The 22,621-nt window shown below is 62.9% G+C and overlaps 7 protein-coding genes and 1 non-coding gene across 8 annotated transcripts; 6 read left to right on the top strand and 2 right to left on the bottom strand.

Annotated features, from left to right (window-relative positions):
- Window positions 1-202: 202 nt before the first annotated feature.
- Window positions 203-2,552, bottom strand: ZNF143 (Zinc finger protein; the record flags this gene model as incomplete). Its single annotated transcript, XM_062768412.1, has 4 exons — window positions 203-2,162; window positions 2,205-2,288; window positions 2,340-2,417; window positions 2,455-2,552. 4 exons carry the CDS (start codon window positions 2,550-2,552, stop codon window positions 203-205), a joined length of 2,220 nt encoding a protein of 739 aa, XP_062624396.1.
- Window positions 2,553-9,678: 7,126 nt separating this feature from the next.
- On the top strand, window positions 9,679-10,501 carry LOC62_02G001911 (uncharacterized protein; the record flags this gene model as incomplete). The annotated part of the gene is made up of 2 exons (XM_062768411.1): window positions 9,679-10,165; window positions 10,338-10,501. 2 exons carry the CDS (start codon window positions 9,679-9,681, stop codon window positions 10,499-10,501), a joined length of 651 nt encoding a protein of 216 aa, XP_062624395.1.
- A 208-nt stretch (window positions 10,502-10,709) lies between these two features.
- Window positions 10,710-10,802, top strand: LOC62_02G001910. Its single transcript has 2 exons — window positions 10,710-10,746; window positions 10,767-10,802. It is a non-coding gene; the product is annotated as a tRNA-Pro (tRNA).
- A 904-nt stretch (window positions 10,803-11,706) lies between these two features.
- LOC62_02G001909 (uncharacterized protein) lies at window positions 11,707-12,075 on the top strand (the record flags this gene model as incomplete). The annotated part of the gene is made up of 1 exon (XM_062768410.1): window positions 11,707-12,075. One exon carries the CDS (start codon window positions 11,707-11,709, stop codon window positions 12,073-12,075), a length of 369 nt encoding a protein of 122 aa, XP_062624394.1.
- A 332-nt stretch (window positions 12,076-12,407) lies between these two features.
- On the top strand, window positions 12,408-13,803 carry LOC62_02G001908 (uncharacterized protein; the record flags this gene model as incomplete). Its single annotated transcript, XM_062768409.1, has 3 exons — window positions 12,408-12,613; window positions 12,867-13,144; window positions 13,181-13,803. The coding sequence occupies 3 exons, from the start codon at window positions 12,408-12,410 to the stop codon at window positions 13,801-13,803; spliced, it is 1,107 nt and encodes a 368-aa protein (XP_062624393.1).
- Window positions 13,804-13,930: 127 nt separating this feature from the next.
- Window positions 13,931-16,037, bottom strand: cct4 (T-complex protein 1 subunit delta). The gene is made up of 7 exons (XM_062768408.1): window positions 15,814-16,037; window positions 15,714-15,759; window positions 15,608-15,660; window positions 15,472-15,561; window positions 15,182-15,433; window positions 14,883-15,140; window positions 13,931-14,844 (listed from the first exon to the last, which is right to left on the bottom strand). Exons 1-7 carry the CDS (start codon window positions 15,886-15,888, stop codon window positions 14,005-14,007), a joined length of 1,614 nt encoding a protein of 537 aa, XP_062624392.1. The 5' UTR covers window positions 15,889-16,037; the 3' UTR covers window positions 13,931-14,004.
- A 270-nt stretch (window positions 16,038-16,307) lies between these two features.
- On the top strand, window positions 16,308-18,421 carry PIGT (GPI transamidase component PIG-T). Its single transcript, XM_062768407.1, has 5 exons — window positions 16,308-16,528; window positions 16,568-16,894; window positions 16,937-17,434; window positions 17,482-17,682; window positions 17,731-18,421. Exons 1-5 carry the CDS (start codon window positions 16,354-16,356, stop codon window positions 18,216-18,218), a joined length of 1,689 nt encoding a protein of 562 aa, XP_062624391.1. The 5' UTR covers window positions 16,308-16,353; the 3' UTR covers window positions 18,219-18,421.
- Window positions 18,422-18,518: 97 nt separating this feature from the next.
- On the top strand, window positions 18,519-22,047 carry MTHFD1 (C-1-tetrahydrofolate synthase, cytoplasmic). Its single transcript, XM_062768406.1, has 2 exons — window positions 18,519-18,957; window positions 19,097-22,047. The coding sequence occupies exons 1-2, from the start codon at window positions 18,614-18,616 to the stop codon at window positions 21,903-21,905; spliced, it is 3,153 nt and encodes a 1,050-aa protein (XP_062624390.1). The 5' UTR covers window positions 18,519-18,613; the 3' UTR covers window positions 21,906-22,047.
- Window positions 22,048-22,621: the final 574 nt, after the last annotated feature.

The following is a 22,621-nucleotide window of genomic DNA, read 5'->3' as shown; positions in this document are numbered from 1 at the left end:
CCGAGTATGGTGACTTGAGGGTGGGTCGTTGCGTACATCGCGCAGCGATCCTAAGCATGCTTGTCGTGATAGTGCGGTGGTGGGTCTAGGCAAGTATCGCGCACCAGGCGAGAGAGACCGTGAACTGTTCGTTAAGGTATTAGATGGCAGGTGGGAAGATCTCTATAGTTGTCGAACCAGCTTTTACTTTTTAGGGCGGTCTTCATGCGGCAACTCGTCGCGCCTTGGCGGGAGGACGACCACCACGACCCTTCTTGATGTTTGTCGACTTGCGCTTGGTATTCGCCTTGGGGTTGAGGACAAACTCGTCATCCGAGTCGTCGTCACCGTCTCCGTCGTCATCCTCGTCCGACTCGAGCTCCTCCTCTCCCTCGAATGAGCCGGCATCCGAGCCATCCCAGGCCGGGTCATCCTCGCCATCCGAACCGTCACGGTCGTGGAAGGTGACACTGGCAATGCCGAGTCCGACTGCGGACACGCCACTCACTTGCCTGTCGCGAGAGGCAAGCTGAGGAGTGGAGAGGGTGATGTTGTGCTCGGCCTGAGCGTTGGGGTCCTCACCACCGTTGGGGTGGGCGAAGAACGGCCTAACGAGCATGGGTGAGAGGATCTGGGGCTCCTTGGGAGGGCCGTTCCAGTGCTGAGGCGCACCCATTGGTGGGGGGTACACTGGCTGGCCGTGGACGGCAGGGAAGATGGAAATGGGTGGCAAGCCCTGCGGTGTGGCAGTCGCATTGATGAGGGACGAGGTCGTCGAGGCAATGGATGTCGACGAGGCGTAGCGGTACTGGTTGGGGCGGGCACCGGCGACAGAGGGGTAGGCAGGGTGCTGGTTCCACTCTGCCTTGACCTGCTGGTCCTTGGCCACCGCCGCGGCCTTGTTCTGGTTGGCCTCGGTATCGGCATCGGCCTCAGAAGCGGGGCTCTTGGCGGCCTCACTTGCTTCGCTGACGCGACGCTGAAGCCGAGGGTCGGCGTAGGCACCCGACGGTGCTCGGAGCCCGTCGAGACCCTCCCACTGCTGCGACAGAGTGGGGACAGCGGGCGCCGAGTGGAAGCGCTGCATCTGCGGCGGGGGGTTGTGGAGCTGGGGGTGGCCACCGGGGAAGTGCTGGATACCAGCACCGGGCATCTGAGAACCAAGGTGACTGTGCTCAACAGCTGAGAAGGCCATGGGGTAGTTGGGAGGAGGCGCCGGAGGCTGGAACTTGATGGTCGGGACGCTCGTGAGCTCGACGAGCTCGGGGCTGGCAGCACGCTCCGAGAGCGGCGACTGGATGAGGCGCTGTTGTTCGGTAAGCTTGTGCTCAGTCTTGATGGCGTTGATCTGCTGGGAACCGGGGTAGTATCCGAGGGGCATGGGCGGAAGAGCGAGCTGGCCGGGAGCGAAGCCACCGCCGACACCACCCCATGGACCCTGGGGCATGACTGGCATGTGGTTCGGGTCGGTCGGGAAGCGGTGCATGGCGTGCGGCTCCTGCTTGAAGTACATCATGTTGCCGTTCTGGAGGCGCGAGAGCGAGTTATCCTGGTAGGCAAAGACCGACTGGTCGTTGCTGTAGCCGTTGCCTGGGCCGTTGAACTGGCCGCCGTTCTGCGCGGCGTGGTCATAACCAAAGGCACCGTTGGGGGGCTGCTGCTGCTGCTGCTGTTGCTGCTGCTGCTGTGACTCGGCGGAGCGGTCACCCTGGCCCGCTTGGTTGCCTGCTGGGGACGACTCGGACCCGCCATTGGAGAAGGCCTGGCCTCCTCCGGGTTGACCACCCGTTTGCGTGTCGGCCGGGTCGTGGAAGTAGGGACGGAGGGGCCCGGAAGGGGCGAGCTGGCTACTGTGGAGCTGTCCGTTGACGAATCCGCCTGCGTAGGAGTACGCCGCGCCCTCTGGCGGGTGAGAGGCGGCGAAGGCGTGGGGGGGACCATTGACCGAGTTTGGGGTGGCGTACTGGGGGGTAGGTCCTCCAGCTGCCTGTCCAGAGGAGCCCCCGTTGAGAAAGGGCTGGGTTGGGTAGCGAGAAGGGGGAATGTGGAGGGCGCGGACAGAGTTGGAGGTGGGAGGAGGAAGCTCAGGGTGCTGGCGCTTGAAGTGCTTGAGGTAAGTGTTACGACGAGCAAACTGGCGCCCACAGCCAGGTACCTTGCAGCCATACGGTCTCTTGCCGGTGCTGAGGGAGGGGTTAGTGGGGAGTGACAAGTGTGGGACTCACTGGATGCGACGGTGGCGGGCGAGCGAACTGGAGTCGGCGAAGGCCTTGTTGCATGTCTCGCAATGGTGGGGGCGCTCGCCAGTGCTGATCTGTGTCAGTACATCACACATCTGGTGGGCAGCGTTTCAGACTCACTGCACACGAGTGTGAACTGTCAATGCCGAGCGTTGAATGAAAGCCTTGCCGCAGCCGCGGAACTGGCACGTGAATGGCCTGGGGGAGTTAGGTTTGTTCCTGTGTTTCAACCCACCTCTCATTGGTGTGGATACGGTAGTGACGAGCGAGATCACTCTTGCGAGCAAAGGCGCGGTCACATGCCGAGTAGTTGCAGACGAATGGCCGGAGCATGAAGTCGTGGCCGGGACCGACTTGATTGTTATCGTTGACGAGCTGCAGTTGGAGGGCGTTGTGTGTATCGGAAGGTGTGGGTGTGCCAGAAGCAGGTGGTGGGGGAGGAGGTGGATCAGGTGAGTGGGTGGGTGGACGGGGCATAGGAATGCGGGGTGGTTTGTAGAGAGCGTGTCCAGGAGAAGGGCGGCGGTGGCCACGGCGGTGATAGAGAGGAGAAGTGGAAGTCGAGGTGTCGTCGATGTCGTCGCGGCGGGCGTTTGAGACGGCATGAAGAGAAGCAAGGGTACGAGAATGTGGCGTTAGCACTGAAGCATTGTTTACGCGCATGACGAATGTCGACCCGGGGGTGGGGGCAGTGTAGTAATGGCTGAATTTGCCACTCAGTGTAGAGAGAGTAGGGCTACAGAGTCATGGAAGTGGGAGATGAAAGAAAAGTGAAGACTGATGATGATCAAGAGCAGTACTCACGTCGAGAACGTCCATGTCGTCGTCGTTGGGACGCGTCTTGTTTACTGTGTGGGATAGTATGTTTGGTGGTGCACAGATCCTGTCTGAGCGGGGCGTGAAGGGGGAGCCGGGGAGGGGCGAGACAGATGATGTGCGACGGGCGAGTAAGAGCTGCGACGTCGACGATGGCTAGAGGAGAGAGACAAGAAGCACGGGCGGCGACTCGTCGGGGGGGCGTAGAGAGTGAGGGTGTGCACGCGCGTGCGGTTTGACAAGTGATTTGCGTGGCGGGCCCGTTGAACGACTGTGCCCAAAAGGTTTGTAGTTTGTGTGGTCAATGCTTTGGCAACGCACGCGTCGTCTTGTCCTTGATAGCTCGAGCGGCGGCGGCGAGAGTGGGTGGGTGGGTGTGAAAGGGAGGGGGTGTTTGCAAAGTCGAGCAAAAAGAGTTGCGACTATGCAGTTAAAGGAGACAAAGAGTCGAGAGTGATGGATAGGTGGGAGCAAAAAGCCAAGTCGTCGCTGTCGTCGTCGTGTTTGTCACAAGTCAGGCGTGTCGGCGCGTGTCGTGTTATGCACTCTGTGTGTGTGTATGTTTGTAGCAGTGGGGCCAGCCGGGTCCGGTGTCGCGTCAACGAGCAGCAAGCAGAGTGACAAGGACGTCGCGCGCGTGCGCCATTGCGATCCAGAAACCGAAGATCATTGTGCAAGAGAGGAAAGTAGGGGGCACGCCAGGGCGGGGCGGCGGACGACGACGGCGGCGACGGAGGAGGCGGCGGCGGCGGTGGGCGGCAGTGGGGCGTCGAGAGACGAGAAGTGGGTTCGGCGAGTTCGGCGAGAGACGAGAGCACGAGAGAGAGAGACAAGCGGCGAGAATCGCAAAGTCAGCGCATCGCCCCAAGTAGACACGACGCGCGGAAGGAGGGCGGCAGAGGGGGGCACAAACTAGCTCGCTCGCCAATCCCTCCTTGTCGTCGTGCGTCGTCAGCGTCGTCACTCACAAAGGATGGCTCTCTTGGACGTGCACTTGTGTGTGTGTGTGGGCGTGAGGACTGACTGTGTTCAAGGGACCTGCATGGCCAGACCGAGACGGGCAGCGGCAACGAGGTACAATGCGATGGTGGTGGTGGTGGTGGTGGCGGGAGTGGCGGCGGCGTCGGCGAGGCAAAGGCAAACACCGGGGAGCGAGCAAGGAGGGGGGGAGGAGGATGGGAGAGGAGAACGAGTAAGGTTGGGGTGGGAGTCGCCGAGTTTTGTGGTATCCGTTGCCGTGGTTGATGGGGCGCGCGGGTCACAAAGGATGATGATTGGGACAAGGGCGGGCGGTGGTCAGTGCATGACACTCGACGAGATGTGTGTGGATGTGGATGGACGGCGCAAGGGGAGAGAGGCAGCGAGCAGTAGCAGCCAGAAGCAGCAAGAAGCAAAGAGGCAGCGAGCGAGGCGCGATGCGACAGCGACGACGACGAGGACGGACGGCTGCGTGGATCCATGCGCCAAGGCGCCACGCGCCAATCCAAGCCAGCAGGCAGGCAGGCAGCGAGCCAGTCAACCAGTCACGGCCAGCAGCAGAATCTCTTGCTCTTGCCTCTCCTCGTCCTCGTCACGGGCAGGTATGCTGTGCACAGATCTCCTCGCGAAAGGATGACAGGACAGGCACGCCATCAACCTCGTCGTCTCGCCTCGCCACCGCAGTCGCCGTAGTGGCCGGTGGGTGCACAGTGGGTGCAACCAACGCCGCGAGTGTGGAGAAGCGTGTAGAGATGTACGCGATGGGGTCGGACGAATCGGCTCTATGGCTCGCGCGGGGTGCGACGGTGCGCACAGTGCAATCGAGGGAGGGCAGGGGAGGGGCACGGGGCAAACCAAGGTTAGGCAGAGGCCATAGCTTTCGCCAGCCCCTCGCAGTTGTGCGCGGTGCACGGCCAGGTGCCAAGACGACGCAAGGACAGAGAGAGGTGTCGAGCACAGCGCCCCCCGAGGCATCCGGGAGAACCAACGCGACGACGACCGAGCTCGACCTCGCAAGCATGGTGCGAAGCGCGCGCGCTCGCTAGGGGTAAAAGGGGATTTTCTACCCGGGGCGCAGTGGCCGCGCGTGCGCTCATCGCATGCAGTCTAATCGGGAAGGAGGGGTAGGAGGGTGGGGCAAGTGCCGCCCACGGAGTGTTGCGTAGCATGATGAACAATGGGGGCAGCGGGTGGTGGTGGTCGATGGATGCACGACGACGACGACGACGACGTGGGTGGAAGCGAGGAAAGCAGAACTGGAACTCACAATGACAATGTGCCACTTTGGATAATTTGGGTTTACGCCACGCGAGGAACCGGCGGTGCGATGCGATGCTTGCCTTGGCTGCCTGGGGTGATGACGCAGTGGGGGCTTTGAGGTATTGGGTTGACCGGCACAGACGAGATGGACAGTGCTGTTGGATATGAGCAAGGAGGCAGGCAGGCAGGCAGGCCATGGCGCCAGAGCTGGACTTACTCAAGTGGAGTAGTTGAACGGTCCAGCCGGAGTAGAGTAGTGTACCAAGGCAAGGCGATGGTGAAGGGCGGTTGGTCGTGTAGGAGCCGGTAGCTTATGGGTACAGGGTAGCACGGTACTTGTGCACAGTAGTAGAGTGTGTGAGATGGGTGATTGGGGGACGTGAGGGGCCAGCTCAGAGTCGTCTTTATGAAACCCTCGTCGTCGTCGGTCGGGCCGGGATGTCGCGCGGGTGTGAAGCAGCAAGGCGACGAGATGGCGGCTGACACCTGGCTGGATCAGTGGTGGTGGCCGCGGTGGTGGTGGCGATTGTGGGTTCAGTTGAGATTTCCCGACCGTCCGCCCGACACTGCGACACCAAAGGGGCTGGGTCGGCTCGGCTCGCGTGGGCGCGGTGGGCGCGTGGGCTTGTCGCAGAGGCGCTCGTGCACTTACTTTGTTACCTCGGCCCTAAAGGAGTTAGTTGTGATGTGGTGGGTGGGTATCAGAGTGGGAATCGGTGCAGCTGCAGGCTCATCTCACCGCGACGCCAATCAGACGCAGCAAGCGCCCGCGCACGGCCACCAGCAACACTTCGCTTGGTATGCGGCGCGGCGCGGCGCGGCGGCGTCAGGCTCCTGATACCTGGCTCCTATGGCCTTTGGTTCTCGTGTGGCGTGGCTGGCTGGCTGGCTGGCTGCCTGCCTGCCTGCCTGCACTCGTCTGCCCGTCGAACGAGCCAGCATCTCAGCTGAGCTCAGCTCGGCTCAGCTCCCGAGCGCAGGCGCAAGGGCTCCAGCGGCCCTGCGACACCGACGCACGAGGGGATCGCATGCCACGACAATAATGTCGGACAGTCGGTCAATAGAGCTCTTCCGAGCGCTGTTAAGCCTGCGTGAACTGCGGCGCGCTGATGACAAGCACATCGCTGACGCCATCAGCCGTGGCGGCGGCAGGTGTGACATGCCGGCGTTGTAGGCAGCACCAGCGCGTCGGGTCCAGCTAGCAGCAGCAGCAGCAGCAGCGCCAGGCACCATCATAAGACAAGCGGTCGGGGCCGCAGGCTGCCCTGAGTCGCTGCCTGCCGGGCCCATTGTTGACGGTGTACACTGTTTCATGGGGTGAGGGGAGGGAGGGACATAGAGGGGACGGCTAGTTGCCCCCGATTCCAACGAACTGGAGTACAGGGCCACTCGGGGCCGTCCAGAAATCACGACAAAAGACAAAAAAAAAAAAAAAAGTTCAAAGCCGGCGCAAGGACAATGGGCCGGCTGCACGTGGAGAAATGCGGCCGGTGGGGGGTGCTGGGATCTAGGTGCACAAGCAGGCAGGCAGTGGCGCGTGCGGCCGAGGCCAGCAGCATCGTCCAGGGAAGGGCTGGGGGCAAGTGTGGCGTGGCGGTGTGGCGGTGGCGTGGCGGCCGGCGGGGCGGGTATTCCGAGCGACAGCGACAGCGAGGTGCAGCGAGCGAGATGCAACACCTCAGCTCGGGGCTCGGAACACGTCCGCGGTGAGCGTGCAGCGGCAGTGGCAGGCGCCGCGCCACGTAGGAGTGTCTCGAACGACTGAGGAATGCGGCGCTGGCTCTGGCTGGCACTGGGGCGGTGGTGGCAGCAGCGGTGTGGTGGTGGTGCTTCTCGCCGCTGCTGGTGGTGTAACGCACGGGCCTCGCTTATGACCAGCCCTCTCTACCCGGCTTCTTCCAGCGAGCGCATGTACCGCTATTGAGGTCGGCCGGAGGGAGAGTGGCCTATGCGCTATGATATCTTTGTGACGCGAGGGGAAGTAAGTCGTCGATGACGGAGGTACCCAGGGTGGACGCGCCACACTGCTGGCTGGGAGGCAGTCCGAAACGAATGTGCTGGGGCCGGCTGGTCTGCGTGCGTCATCCCGCGCGACAGGGAATCCGGATGGCAGGCGGGGGCATGGAAGTTGTGAGTCCCGGTGGGTGGGAATGGAGCCCAGTCGACGTTGGCACATGGTGCATGGGGGCCGGAGATGGAGGGCACGCTGTCATAGTGTCGCCCGCCTCGTCAACACCACCGGCAGCAGCAGCAACAACGTCGGAGGGACCGCGGCGCGCGTACCTCGCCCACCCCGCCCGCCGGCATCTCGGCTCGGCCCACACCCCTCGCCTCGCCTCGCTTCGCCGTGAGCCTGAGTGACGACAAAAGCGCACCGGCACCCATATACTGGGGTGCACAAATGCGTGGCGCACGATTGGACGCCACTGCTCCCTCCTCCAGGGCGGGTCGAGCGGGGGAGATAGCCCTGGCGACAGGGAGTGGGGGGGTGGCCGAGTCGGCCGGCATGGTTTGGCCCTTTGTTTGATCTTCACAACTACGACGCTGGCGTGTTAGGCGAGTGGTTGGGGAGGGATTCGACGTGGGCCGCTTACTCTCGCCTCGTCGGGATGTGTTGTTGTCTTCGCTGCGCGCCCGATCACTGCTGGCCCCGTGACGACTCGAAGTGGCATATCGACTCCCTTCCCTTCGATACCTCTACGGCCGGGGTCCATGCACCACCAAGCAGGGGACGAGGCTTCACGTGCACGTTTGAGAAGGCAGCAGAGCGCTCGCTCGCTGCACGGAGCGCTGTAACGAGGCACGACGCACGACGACGCAGCTCGAGCCGTCTGGCTGCTGATGATGATGCTTCGCTTCGCACGACCTGCAGGCCGTAGAAGCAAGTAAACACTACACTTGCCCGATTGGAACGGCTCGAGTCCGAGCTCACTGCCTGCACTGCCTCGTCAATTCACATATCGCCGATGTGGTGTCAAAGCGTTGCCTAGGGGAGAGGGGGTAGGGGTGGCCTCGTCTCGGCTTGCTTGCTTGCTTGCTTGCTTCCCCTCCCCCCTCTCCGCCCCACGACCCATGGATCTCGGGCCGGCGTGGTGTCGATGCATTCTTTCTTTCCCCTCCCCCTCCCTCGACCTCTACGCCACTCGCTCGCTTGATAACGAGCGAGCAGCGAGTGAGCGGGCTAGGAGTGCCCAATGCCGCATGTAGCCGCAGCGGCAATGGCGAGACGGCGCCTGTGGCTGCCCAGCTCAGATTAATTAAACAATGGCCATGGCGTTGCCCGTGGCGGGGTCTCGGGTCAACTCGCACGGCCAAATCGTCTTCTGGCAATCCTCCGGCGCGGAGTGTGGGTGCCTCCATCCTTTGTTTTCCAAACTGGTGCATGCGGCTGTTGTATTCAGCATTCTATTCTATTCTATGCGGCGTCGACGGGACATGGACTATTCTTGATGCTTGTTGTGCGGTTTGTAGCGGGCTACTGTAGACGCCGCCGCCGCCACTCGTGTGGCGCGGCGTGCATGTTCCGAAAGAGATGACTATGACGATCGACAGGCTCCGGGAGTGGAGATCCATCGAGGGTGGCGGCGGGCGGTGGGCGGGCGGACGGACGAACAAGAAAGGAAGGAAGAGACGGGTCGTAGAATAGAATAGATGTGGCAGAGGCAGAGGGCACTGACGAGGAGTGGCGAGGACAGGCCAGGCGAGGCGACGCAAGCCAAACGAAGAGACCGCGCGCAGAGGCAGCCGAGAGGCGAAGGAGGCCACAGACAGAGTCAGTGAGTCCACAGACCAAGCCCAGCCCAGACCACATCGACAAGCCAACCACCACGTCTCCGTGCAACGATCACCGCGCGCGCACGACCGAGAACAACGACGTTGCTGACCGACCGAGCTTTTGACGACGCCACTGCTCTGCTCGCTCTGATCTACTGATTGATAGTGCGCGCGCGCACGCGCAGCGCCATGAAGTGTTTGTGCTGAGGTCGCGTCGTGCGCAAGCGCAAGTGGCTATGAACGAGCTGGCTGTGCGTCGTCGCCACTGATATCGAGCGCCCTTGTGCCGTTCGTCGCCACTGCTTGTTTGTGCTTGTGCTGACCTGTTCTGCTGTGCCACACACAGGCCGCGGCGGCACATCTGTGCATCGTGGCGCGGCGTGTGGCCTGGCCTGTTGTGGTCGGGCTCACGTCAACAGTGCTGGGTGGGTGGGCACACGCGATTGTCTACCTGGGCGTCTTTGTTATGGTCGTCGTCGTCGGTGCTGGTCTATGCGACGCGCTCGACGACAACAACAACAACAAACAACCCCCGCTCGTTGGTTGACTGATCGGCGCGAAGGCAAAACATCAACAACACTCACTGTTCGACACAACACTGACCATGTCCAACCCACCCAACAACACCAACATGCCCATGATCCCACTCCTCATGAGCAAGCTCAGCAACCTGTCCCCGAAGCGTAGCCCACGCGACAAGCGGCGCGCGGGTACCTCGACGGAACCAGCGGAGCCCATGCCCTCGGCCCCGTCGACCTCGTCCGCCGCTTCCACTTCGGCCCAGCACCCCCTCCCACTGGCCGACATCACGAGAAACATCCTCAACGCGCCGCAGACGATGCAGAGCAAGAAACGCCGCGTCGCGGACCCCGACGCGAAACGTACCCCCTTCCCCGACGCCTCGCCGCGTACGTTTCCCCCGCCTCCGCTAAGCAGCACAGGCCAGAGCTCCTCCGGCGTCGGCGTCGCCTCCGCCCCGTCCCCCTCGCCCCGCCCGCCCCGCGCCTCAATCCCCGCGAGCCACAAGATCCGATACCTCGAGAGCAAGGTGCTCGCGCTGAGTACCGAGCTGGAGAAGGAGCGCACCGAGGCGCTGGCGACGAAGGCGCAGGTTGATCGTGAGTGCGAGCAGGAGCAGGCCGGCCGTAGGCCGGGCTGCGGGTTGGCGTGGTGGCCATTGTGGCCCTGGTCATTCAACTGTGGCATGTTCCCGGTACGCCGAAATGGCCTCCACCACACCGCCCATCCCTCCCACAACTCACTCGTACGACGCGACGCTGATTACCGCAGACGCATTCCGCTGCGTCATTGCCATCCACGAGATGATCACGTCGCTGAATGACCGTCTGGAGCGCCTTGAGCGCGCGGCGGCCGGCAGCAGGGCAGAGCAGGCGTCGGACGAGGCGGCGGCGAGCGGGGCGAGTGGAAGTGGGGCGAGCGGCACGAGTGCGTAGGCTTGTGTCGCCGTCGTGCGTCGATGCGATGTACCTATGCCATGCATTGTCGAGTGGTAGTACCCCCAGTGCTGGGAACACGAACCGGCGGCCCAGAGGCCGTCATGTGGGAGAGAGATGCCCAAGAGGCACAACAAACGATACCCCATCCCCACTGCGACCACCCAACACGGACCGGAAATTCCGGCAGACACCAAATCAGTATCCAGCTCTCGTGGTGTAGTGGCTATCATACTCTCTTAGGGCGCTGACGCACCTTAAGCAATGGGAGTGGTCCTGGGTTCAAATCCCGGCGAGGGCCTGGTTCTTTTGTTGCATGCGTAGGTGGACGAGGGGCGAGGGTTGGTGCGAGAGGACAGGGGGGTGGTGTGATTGGTCAGTGCGGTGGGTGTGGCGCCACTTTCGGGCGGGTGGGTCGGCTTGAGGCCGGTGGTGCGGTGTACATTGCTTGAGCTTTGTGCTGCTGCTCTCTGTAGGTGGATAGACACTAGTGAATGCGTGGGCGTTGGTCCCCCGTTACCGGACCGTGTTGGTTGGGAATCGTTGGGGAGGGAGTAGTAATGGCCGAGAGCGACTCGTGGGTTCATGCCTCTGTTCACGGCTCTTATACCCCAACCCCAGCCTGCATGACAACGTCAGCGTCTACGTGGTGGGCGTCTGCCGGGTGTGCATGTGTGCGCTGCTGGGCGCATGGGAATGAGGACCGCGGGCGATGGCGACGGCAGGGAGCGGCACGCGTGTGGGGATGGAAGGAGCACACTCACTCGCTGCCGCGCTGCTCTCCCTCCCTCATGTAGCCCCTGCGTCCGATGCTCGTCACCACGTAATAGCTTTATGGTCTCATTCTGACCCCAACCGCTCACGGAGACCAACACCATTCTGTGTACAAGGATCCTGCCTCCTCTCCCTGTCTGCCACACCCAGGCTGGTATCAGCCCTTGCTATGTCTACCCCGCCTCACGGCCAAGCGACGCAGAGGACGCCACGGCTGTCCATTCCAACCCGACGCTCCATCCCCGTCTGCTGTACTACCTTGCCGTGTATTGTCTCTGAGTTGCTAGCAACCCTCGCGAGGACATGTGCCGCGGCAGCCACATTGAAAGCAACCCTCCAGAGTTGCCATCAAACAACTGCATGACGTCAGCACTCCCCTCCCCTCACCACAAAAACCCAACCCCCACTAACCTCCAACCTACACCACCACAATGCCCAAGAAGAGCTACACCCTCCTCTCCCCCACCGGGCCCTACCAGTCCCCCATCCCCGGAACGCTAGGCGGGCACCGCCGCCTCAAACTCTTCGGACGGCTCGACTGTCCCTCCGCGCTGCGGGCGCTCGCGCGCGGGGGATACAAGACGCCCCGGGTCTTCTTCCTGCACGAGGGGGACGCGTGGGGGGCTGGGTACAGGCCTTGTGGCGTTTGTATGCGGGACAAGTATCTCGTGTGGAAAGCCGCGCAGGCTGAGCGCGGTGGTAGCCTTCCAGCGAGGAGCAAGCCCAGCGCGACTCGGAGGAGGGGCGCCAGTGCCCTCGAGGTCGTGGGTACTGCGGCTACCACTCTCAAGGTCGCCTAGTGTCATGGCCAGCGTGACTGCTCGGTCGACGCTGGGCCGTATAAAATCCCTCAGTGACGGCCCCACAGCCAGTGACACACGGTACCGCCAGAACCATGATCCATGACCTCGCCGAGCCCTCCTCGCGCCGTTCGCTGCGCCTCACGACTGCCGCCACAACAGCAGCCTGAGGCCCAGGCCAGACCAGACGAGAACAGGACTCGGATCGCCGGCACCGTGCGACAGCAGCAGCATGGGCTCGTCGGCGCACGGAGCGGCTCGTCGAAAACCATCACTCTTCGCTCAAATGTAACGCAAGACAACACCACCACCGCCAACACCGACGCCGCGCAATGTCGTCCCCCGCCGCAGCCCAAGGCCAGCTCCCCACAATCCCAGAGTTCACACCAAAGCAGGAACTCGTCCTCCGCGAGCTGCTCGCGCAGGCCCTCGCGGAGCGGGACGCGGCGTTATCCGCCCTCTCGGCCGCGCGCGCCGAGGTGCTCGAGCTCAAGGCGCGTATCAAGGCCGAGGGGTGTGGTTGTATCGGCGAGAGCGGGTGCGTGGGCGAGCCGTTGACACATTTGCATGGCACCACTGACGCTGAACGCAGACCGTGACACTCGCTCGCTCGCTGTTGATAGTCTGTCTTGTACCGATGCAGTGATGCACCACTGGCGCACGCTGCAGCTGAAACAAAGGGTCCTTGCTGGTGGCGCGTGCGCCAGTCGACGACCACAACACGCCAACGCCACTGACTGATCTGATCCAACTGCAACTCCCCATCACAACAACTCTTGTCAACACCGAAGCCATGCCGCCCGTCACGACGCGCTCAAGGCGTACCCCGACGCCAGCGTCCGGCTCGGACGCCGAGTCGGCGACCTCGGTACGTCGGTCACTGCCCCCGGTCCTCCATGCCTGACCGTCCAGTTCAAACCCGCCGCCAAGAGGCCAAAGGTCGAGCGCGTCAGCGTCAAGGCGGGCCCCAAGGCGGCCCCTCGGCCCAAGCGCGCGCTGTCCCCGACAACGAGAGGCAACAGCCCCAGCCCCACGCCGCACCCAGAGCCCGACGACGAGCAGCCGCTCCGTGAGTCCGCGCGACCGCCAGTAGCTGACCCTCCAGCCCCGCCCCCCCGCAGACTCAACTTCTCCACCTCGCCCAGCACATCACGCAGGCCCACGTCCGAGATCCCCTCCTTCATCGCCTTCTCGCCCCTGCGTGCCGCGAGCCCGCCGCGGCCGCCGCCGCGCGTGCTCGTCACGCCGCCGACACCGTCCCCGGGCCATGAAGAAGACGGGGGGTATGACCCGTGCTTGCCGTCACGCGGGTTCACGCCGATCGCGATCGAGGTGGACGCTGCCGAGTCGCGCGTAGACAACGACGGCCCACACCCCTCCCCCTCCGCCCTCACCCCATCCGCGCTCGCCGCCGAACGCCGCGCACATGCCGCGACACGCTCCGAGCTCGACTCGGCCCATTCTCAGCTCGAAGAGCAAGACGCCGAGCTCGCGCGCGTGCATGCCGAACTGGCCGACTATCGCGCCCGTAACGCCGCGCTCGAGGCGCAGCGTGCCGCGATGGAGGCGCGCGCGCTCGACGACGAGGCGCGCAAGCGCGCTTCGGGGGCCGAGGAGGCTGCTGTGCGGGATGAGCGCGAATCGCTGTATGCTGCCTTTAACGACCTCCGCGAGGCTGTCGACGCGCCGCCTGAACCTGGCCATGGCCAGAGCTGCGTCGTTCAGTAATCGATCACTTGTCTAGAACCCATCGCCTTACCGTTGTCTGTCCCTTGTCACGCCTCATGCCTCACGTCCCACACCCACGCCCACGCCTGTAATCATGTAACCCCCGTGGCCCGTGGCCTAGCAATATGCACATATGCATTGGATCTACTCTACTGCACCACTACGCCCACGCGCCCACGCGCGCACACCACAACCCCGCGCCTAGCGCACAAACTGAATGTCGTCAATCTTGAGCAACAAGGCCGTCGTCTCAGCGGCCAGCTCGATCGCCGACGTCGACACCAAGAGGGGCTGGACAACGTTCTCGGCCAGAATGTTGGACACGATGCCCTTCTTGACGTTGATACCCGCGTTGACATCACCCAGAGCGTGCTTGTTGCGCAGCTCGGTGACAATGGCAATGGGGTTGAGACCGGCGTTCTCGGCCAGCGTCGTGGGGATGACCTCGAGCGCCTCGGCAAACGCCTTGTAGCAGTATGCCTCCTTGCCCTTGAGCGTCTCGGCGTACTGCGTCAGCAGGCGCGAGAGGTGGATCTCGGGAGCACCGCCACCGGCAATAAGCGCACGCTTCTTGACCAGGCAACGGACGACACAGAGAGCGTCGTGCAGCGAACGCTCGCTCTCCTCGAGCACAAGCTCGTTCTGGCCAGTGCACACGATCGACACTGTCCTGCCGGGGTTCTTGACACCAGTAATCTTGACGACCTTGGCACCGTGCAGCGACGCCTCCTCGACAAGCTCGGCGTCTCCGAGTTTGTCGGCAGTGAACGCCTCAATGTCGGCAACGGGCTTGGCGCCAGTCGACTTGGCAATAAACTCAATCTCATCGCGCTCAATGTCCTTGATGACGACAATCTTGAGCTTGGCGAGGAAGTGGAGCGACAGGTCGGTGACGGCGTCGCGGAGGATAGACTTCTGGATAAGAAGAACGTTGCACCCAGTCTTCTTGATGCGCTTGCACAGGTTGAGCAGGTACTGACGCTCCTCCTTGAGGATCTTGTCCATCTGGCGGTAGTCGTTGACAACAATCTGGTTGTCCATCTGGTGGGTCAGCACGCGTTCCTGGACTTCGTACCCACGTCAGGCTTGGGCGACGAGAGCTGGAACTGGATGAGACCAATCTTGGCCTTCTCCATGCGCGAGGGGCCACCGGCGTTGGCCATGACGGGCTGCTTGAGGGCGAGGCCCTCGACAAGCTCAGTGTCCTCGATCGTGCCGCCGACCTTCTTGACGAGGCGGATGTCGCGGAGGTCAACGTTGGACGAAGTGGGGGTGACGAGACGGGTGACGGCCTGGACAGCGATGGGGGCGAGGGTGGAGGAGTACTGGGACACGATCTGAGGGGTTAGACGGTCCGCACGAGCTAAAGCTAACCCACCTTGGAGTTGAGCGAGGTGCTCGCGGCGCGGAGGAGGGCCTCCTTGTCGTTGAGGTCGACAGGGGTCGACATCTGCTCGAGGAACTCGACAGCCTTGGCCGCCGCGCTCTGGAAGGCATTTGCTATTGTGGTGGGGTGGATACCCTGCGACAGCAGCTTCTCGGCAGCCGAGAGCAGCGAGCCGGCGAGGACGACGACCGAGGTTGTTCCGTCTCCCGCCTCAATGTCCTGGGCCTTTGACAACTCGACGAGCTGGGCGTGAGTTAGGCGGCCGAGTCAAGTTAACTCACCATGCGCGCAGCGGGGTGGAGCACGGCCATGTGCTGGAGGATAGTCGCGCCGTCGTTGGTAATCACCACCTCGCCCGAGCCGGTCGTGATCTGGCGCGTCAGTTGCTGCGATCTCGATCGCCAGTGCCCAACTCACCATCTTGTCCATTCCCTTGGGGCCGAGCGAGGTGCGCACGGCGTCGGCAACGGCTACGCGCGTCAGTCAGCCATGCGTCTTTGCTAGGCTCAGCGCTCGGACTCACACTTTGCGGCGTTCATGTTGGACAGGCGGACCTCGGTGGGCTTGCCCTTGGGCGTGTTAGCATTTAATCTCACCAACACTGGCCATTCCCCTCAACCCACCTTGTCGTTGAACGACGAGTCCGAGATGGAGAGGCCCGGGCCAGCGGCGAGGGAGGGGGCAGCAGCCGATGCCATTGTGGTCGATCGGTTTTGGGGGTTAGGGCTGAGTGAGGGCTGGTCGTTACAGGTGGTGGTAGCGGCGGTGTCTGTCGCCTTGTTGCTCTTGTCTATTAAGTTGTGAGATGCGTCAAGAGTTGTTGTGAAGAGTGGAAGGTGGTGGTGCCGCGACGAAAGTTAGACTCAACCATCCAGACATTTCGATCCAGAACGACGACGATGAAGCTGACGGACGCGTGGGACGTGGTGGGCGAGCGCGACGTATTCGAGCCTCCCTTTATTAGCACGTGGTGTCCACGTTGGGATAAAAGGATGAAACGCGTCGGCGGAAATTCGCCACGCGACGCGCGAAGTGGAGGCGCCGAGGAAGGCGCGATGACGATGACACCGAGGTCAAGTTCAACGACGACGGCCTCACCGACAACAACAGCGACAACACCGCGACTGCTCTTGCACCCCTTCCCCACCACCGACACCCGCACCATGCGCCTGTCCTACTTCCTCACAGTCCTCTCAATAGCGGGGCTCGCCTCGTCCCAAGCAACACAGAGGCCACCAGACACCTTCCACGAGTCCTTGACTCTCCACCCGCTGCCAGACGGCAAGCTGTCAGTGCTGTTCGAGTTCACGACGCACTTTTCGCTGCATGGCGGAGAATGTAAGCTAGCTTATCCACGAGATTGTAGCTAACGCCCAGCACAATCCCACCACACGCTCACGCCGCCTGCGCTCCTCCTCCCAATCGAGAAGAACAACGTGTCCGAGCTCACAGTGTCATTCACCGCGGGCCAGTGGCACCAGGAGCGGCATGGCGAGTCGGGACCGCTCGAGTACGAGGCGGGCGGTGGTGGCGCCGAGGTCCGCGGGTGGCTCGTCAACGGCACCACTGAGGAGACGGACGAGCGATGGGATGCCGTCACCAAGGCTTTTGGTGGACTGTTCTGCGCTGGTGTTGGGGCGGAGCACGTCGGTGAGAGCGTGAGGACGTTTGGGCACCTCTACGCTCCGGCGAGGAAGGATCAGAGTGGGTACACATTTGCCACGGATGTCACCCACTGACGGTCAGACTTGACGCACTACTACGTCTCCAACCCGCACCTGCACCTGTGCACCGAGAACCTCACGCCGTTCCTCTCCCTCCTGCCGTCCAAGGGCGTGTCCGGGCTGTCGTCGCTCCTCGCACAGCCCGGCGTGGTGCTTGCATGGGGCTTCAAGACGGAGGGCATCGACGTCGTCATGCCCACCGAGACGGAGCAAGGCACCTGGACCGGCTGGTGGGAGGGTGTCGTCGACCTCGTCCCCATCCCCGGCTCGAGCCGCCAGCACTCGATCAACAGCCTGTTCAAGAAGCCCCTGCCTCGCGCGTTCCCCCTCGCCTCGAGCAGCGTGCTCAAGGTCATTGCTCCCTCTGGCGGCTTCAGTGTCGACCCCGCCCCCAACGACGTCGAGGGCAAGTGGATCGACGGGACGCGGCACGAGGAGGCGAGCTGGGACCTGCTCGTTGACGGTGTCGCGGGGCACGACATCAAGTTTTGGTTCAATGACGAGGCGGATTTCGTTCATCGTGAGTGCGAGCTGCATGGCACTCACGACAAGTAGCTCACACCGCAGCCCAAACCTTTGAGCCTCCCCTCGTGACCATCTCACGCGTGGCGGCAAACCGCTACGCGTCTGACGCCACGTTCGTCGTCGAGATCACCAACCACGCCGAAGTGGACCGCGAGGTCACTTACTCTGAGATCTGGCCGTGGTGGGTCAAGGGCTGGCTGAGCGAGATGAGCGTCAAGGTCAAGGGCGACGATGCCAAGTGGAGTGAGTGTAGCTGGATGTTCACGTGTGGGCTCTCAGCTGACTCTGCAGACGACCTCATCCAGTCGTTCGAGTACAACCCCTCAGTGCCGCCGACACCCTCCACCACGACCCTCCACATCGGCCTCATCCTCCCAGCCCACGCCACAACGGTTATCACGATCCCCTTCACCAAGCTCACGCTCAAGTACACCGACCACCGACCGGACGCCGAGCGTGGACGCGAGATCCCCGCCTCGGTGCTCACCTTCCACGACATTGAAGGCGAGGCGGACACGGGCACGGAGCGCGAGGACGGCGTGCAAAGTGGGACTCGCGACTTCCGGCGTTCGGCCCGTCGCCGAATCTACGGTCCCAAGCTGCTCCTCGACGTCCCGGTCCCCGACTTTTCGATGCCCTACAATGTCATCATTATGAGCTCGACCATCATGGCCGTCTTCTTTGGGTCTATCCAGGGCCGCTTGATCCGCCGCTGGGGCTGGGTCAAGAAGGGCAACGGCGGCAACGGCGACGGCGACAGCAAGTCAAAGTTGGAATAGACGGTGCGAACCAGTTAGCGATATCGAAGTCACGTTCGTCGCGTCCAATCGCGTGGGTGTGTGTCTCAGGGATCAGGGGGCTTGTTGCTCGCTCTCTTGCCTGCTGGACGAGGTTGTTGTGCATGTCCAGAGTGAAGAGTCTCACTGTTTGTTGTGAGGCCCCGCAGTGGCCGAGTCGATAGAGATGCATAGGGATGCCAGAGTGGATGACTTTTTTTTTCCAACACGCGAAGGTGGTTTATATCACGAGGAACTGGTAGTGGAACGATTTTTTTTCCAATCCACGTCCTGCAGTCGGGCCATCCACAAAGTCGCCAACTCCGATCCGGTCCAGTCCAGTGCCAGCAGCCCAGGCGCCACTATCTCGAGCACGCGGTCGCATCCTCTTGTGCATAATGTCTCTTGCAGCTTCGATTGCATCACGGCAACGCTCATTGTTGCTTTGCTCGTCATCTTCAGCCTCGTGCATGTTGAGAGCTTCCACACGGATTGCCTCGACTTCAGTAAACCTGGCCCGCGCAGCTGCACGCCCCATCTCGACTTCGGGTACTCGCGCCTATCCAGCAGCGGCCTCTCGACCCACCATCGGCAGCAACGTCAACCCCACTGCCGGAACAACTCCTACTTCATCTCCTTCCATCACCCCTCCTCGTCGTAAAAACCATCCCTTGGGGCCATACGCCAACATGGCAAACTACAACGGAAGCGCCAAGCTTATCGATGGCACGGCCATCGCAAAGTGAGTAGGCAGCAGCGGAGGAGGGGTGGTGCTCGTTGTCGACCTCGGCACGCCGACACGAGCCGACGTTGTCCCCAACCCCACCCCACCGCTCGGACCCGCGGCGTCGGAACGAACACTGCTCACACCACCACCACAGGGACATCCGCGCGTCGCTGGCGACCAAGATCAGCGCGCTGCACGCGGCCAACCCGACGTTCAAGGCGCCCAAGCTCGTCATCTTCCAGCTGGGCTCGAACCCCGCGTCGTCGACCTACATCCGCATGAAGAACAAGGCCGCCGAGGAGTCGGGCATGACGGTTGACCACATCCAGGTGCCTTCCGACTCCGAGTCGGGCGCTTCGGCCGGCTCGGGCGTCGCGCAGATCCTCGAGCTCGTCCGCAAGGCCAACGACGACTCGAGCGTCGCTGGCATCCTCGTCCAGCTGCCCCTCGAGGGCGCCAACACGCAGGAGGAGAAGCAGGTCGTCGACTCGATCGCCGTCTCCAAGGACGTCGACGGCTTCCACCCCGAGAACATTGGCCTCCTTTCTAGCCGCGTCTCCGAGCCCCACTTTACGCCCTGCACGCCCGCTGGCATTGTCCGCCTCATCGACAGCACGGGCTTCAACCTCAAGGGCGCCAACGTTGTGGTGCTCGGCCGCTCGGACATTGTCGGTACCCCCGTCGTTGCGCTCCTCCGTAAGCGCGACGCGACCGTCACGCAGTGCCACTCGCGCACTGTCGGCATCGAGAACATTATCAAGGGCGCCGACGTTGTCGTTGCCGCCATCGGCCAGCCCGAGTTCATCAAGGGCGAGTGGATCAAGGAGGGCGCGATTGTCATCGACGTCGGCACAAACTACATCCCCGACGCGACCAAGAAGTCTGGCCAGCGCCTTGTTGGTGACGTCGAGTTTGCCGTCGCCCAGAACCGCGCCTCGTACATCACCCCCGTGCCCGGAGGTGTCGGCCCCATGACGGTCGCCATGCTCATGAACAACACCTTTGTGGCTGCTGAGCGCGAGTGGAAGCTCCACCGCTCGCGCAAGCTCGTCCCCCTCCCGCTCAAGATCCAGGAGAACGTCCCCTCGGACATTGAGATTGCTGTCGCCCAGACCCCCAAGGCTGTTTACGACATTGCCCGCGAGATTGGTGTCCAGGGCGACGAGATTGAGAGCTACGGCAAGTACAAGGCCAAGATTGAGCTCTCGGTGCTCGACCGTCTTGCCAACCGCCAGGACGGCAAGTACATTGTTGTCGCTGGTATCACGCCTACGCCGCTCGGTGAGGGCAAGTCGACGACGACGATTGGTCTCGCTCAGGCCCTCGGCGCCCACCTCCACAAGACGGCCATTGCCTGTGTCCGTCAGCCCTCGCAGGGCCCTACCTTTGGTGTCAAGGGTGGCGCTGCCGGTGGTGGCTACTCGCAGGTCATCCCCATGACCGAGTTCAACCTCCACCTCACTGGTGACATCCACGCTGTCACCGCCGCCAACAACCTGCTCGCTGCCGCCATTGACGCGCGCATCTTCCACGAGTCGACCCAGTCGGACAAGGCCCTCTTCTCGCGTCTCACCCCCGCCAAGAAGGGTGTCCGCACCTTTGCCAAGCCCATGCTCAAGCGCCTCGAGAAGCTCGGCATCACCAAGACCAACCCCGCCGACCTGACCGAGGAGGAGGCTGCCCGCTTCGCCCGTCTTGACATTGACACGTCGACCATCACCTGGAACCGTGTCATTGACACCAACGACCGCTACCTCCGCAAGATTACCGTTGGCCAGGCCCCCACCGAGAAGGGCTTCACCCGCGAGACGGCGTTTGACATCGCCGTCGGCTCCGAGGTCATGGCCGTGCTTGCGCTCGCTACCGACCTCAAGGACCTCCGCGAGCGCCTTGGCCGCATGGTCGTCGCGTCGTCCAAGAAGGGCGACCCCATCACCGCCGAGGACATTGGATGTGCTGGTGCGATGGCTGTGCTCATGAAGGACGCCATCAAGCCTACTATCATGCAGACGCTCGAGGGTACGCCCGTGTTCGTCCACGCTGGCCCCTTCGCCAACATTGCCCATGGCAACTCGTCCATCATTGCCGACCGCATTGCCCTCAAGCTTGCCGGTATCGAGAAGGGTGACGACGAGGAGCGCAACGGCTATGTTATCACCGAGGCCGGCTTCGGCGCCGACATTGGTATGGAGAAGTTCTGCAACATCAAGACTCGTGTCTCGGGCCTCAAGCCCAACGCTGTTGTGCTTGTTGCCACTATCCGCGCCCTCAAGATGCACGGTGGCGGACCCTCGGTCACGCCCGGCAAGCCCCTCGACGCCGTCTACTCGCAGGAGAACCTCGAGCTGCTCGAGAAGGGCTGCGCCAACCTCGGCAAGCACATTGAGAACGCCAAGAAGTTTGGCCTCAAGGTCGTCGTTGCCATCAACAAGTTTGTGCACGACACGCCCGCCGAGATGGAGCTTGTGCAGAAGTACGCCCTCCAGGCCGGTGCCGACTACGCCGTGCCCGCCAACCACTGGGCCAAGGGTGGTGAGGGCGCCGTCGAGCTCGCCAAGGCTGTCGTCGAGGCGTGCAAGGAAGAGTCGCAGTTCCGCTTCCTTTACGACCTCGAGCTTCCTCTCGAGGAGAAGATTGCCATCATCGCCCGCGAGATGTACGGCGCCGACGGCATCGAGCTCTCCCCCGCCGCCAAGGAGGAAATTGAGCGCTACACGCGCCAGGGCTACTCTGCCCTGCCCATCTGCATGGCCAAGACTGCGCTCTCGCTGTCTGACGACCCCAGCAAGAAGGGCGTGCCCAAGGGCTTCACGCTGCCTATCCGCAACGTGAGGCTCTCGGCCGGCGCGTCGTTTGTCTACCCGCTTGTCGGCGACATGTCGACCATGCCTGGTCTGACTACCCGCCCGGGCTTCTACGACATTGACCTGGACGCGGAGGGAGAGATTGTGGGTCTGTTCTAAGCGCGAGCACGACCGGAGCGAGTGGGTGGGGGGAGTGAAGGTGGCGGCGCGGTGTGGCGCCAAAAGCAGTGTGCGAGCAGCACTTCAACAACATACATCTTGTACCATTAATGCATGCCTCAACGGCGTAGAGTGAACCGAGTGGTGCGGGGTGAGGTGGGTGCGAGGTTCGATTGCGGCTGCACGGACGCGTCTGAGCGGGATTTCCTCGAGGTGTTCGCCAAGTTTTATCAGGCGAGCTCTCTCAGCTCAGCACCACTCGCAGCGCACAATGCCCGACCCGCCCAGCCTCCCAAGGACAGCAAGCACCTTGACGATGCGGGTAAGCGGCGCAGCGCAGCACCGACCAAGCTGACCCGAGGCAGACACCACAAGTCTTCCTCACCTCGCTGCCGAGCGTCGCGTCGTCGTCGTCGGGTACGTCGCGTTGCCCCCCGTCCCCCCCTCCCCCGCGACGCAGCCTAGCTAACGGCCACCACAGACCTAGCCCTCCCGTCCCCGCCCACCTCAACCCTCAGGACGACGACGCCCCTCTCGTCCCTCTTCATAGAGGACGAGTGGGACGTCATGACGGCGGAAATTGGGACAGCGGAGCAGGGCACGCGCGCCGAGGCGAGGTTGTCAGCGGGCAACGCGCTGGCGGGGGCAAGGTGGTCGACCATGGGCCCTGCGCCGACGCAGACGAGAGGCAGCGCAGCAGCGGCGCAGATCCCCAC

This window comes from Vanrija pseudolonga, chromosome 2, assembly GCF_020906515.1.
Source record: "Vanrija pseudolonga chromosome 2, complete sequence".
Lineage (NCBI taxonomy): Eukaryota > Fungi > Basidiomycota > Tremellomycetes > Trichosporonales > Trichosporonaceae > Vanrija > Vanrija pseudolonga.
This window is presented reverse-complemented; position numbering and strand designations above follow the sequence as displayed.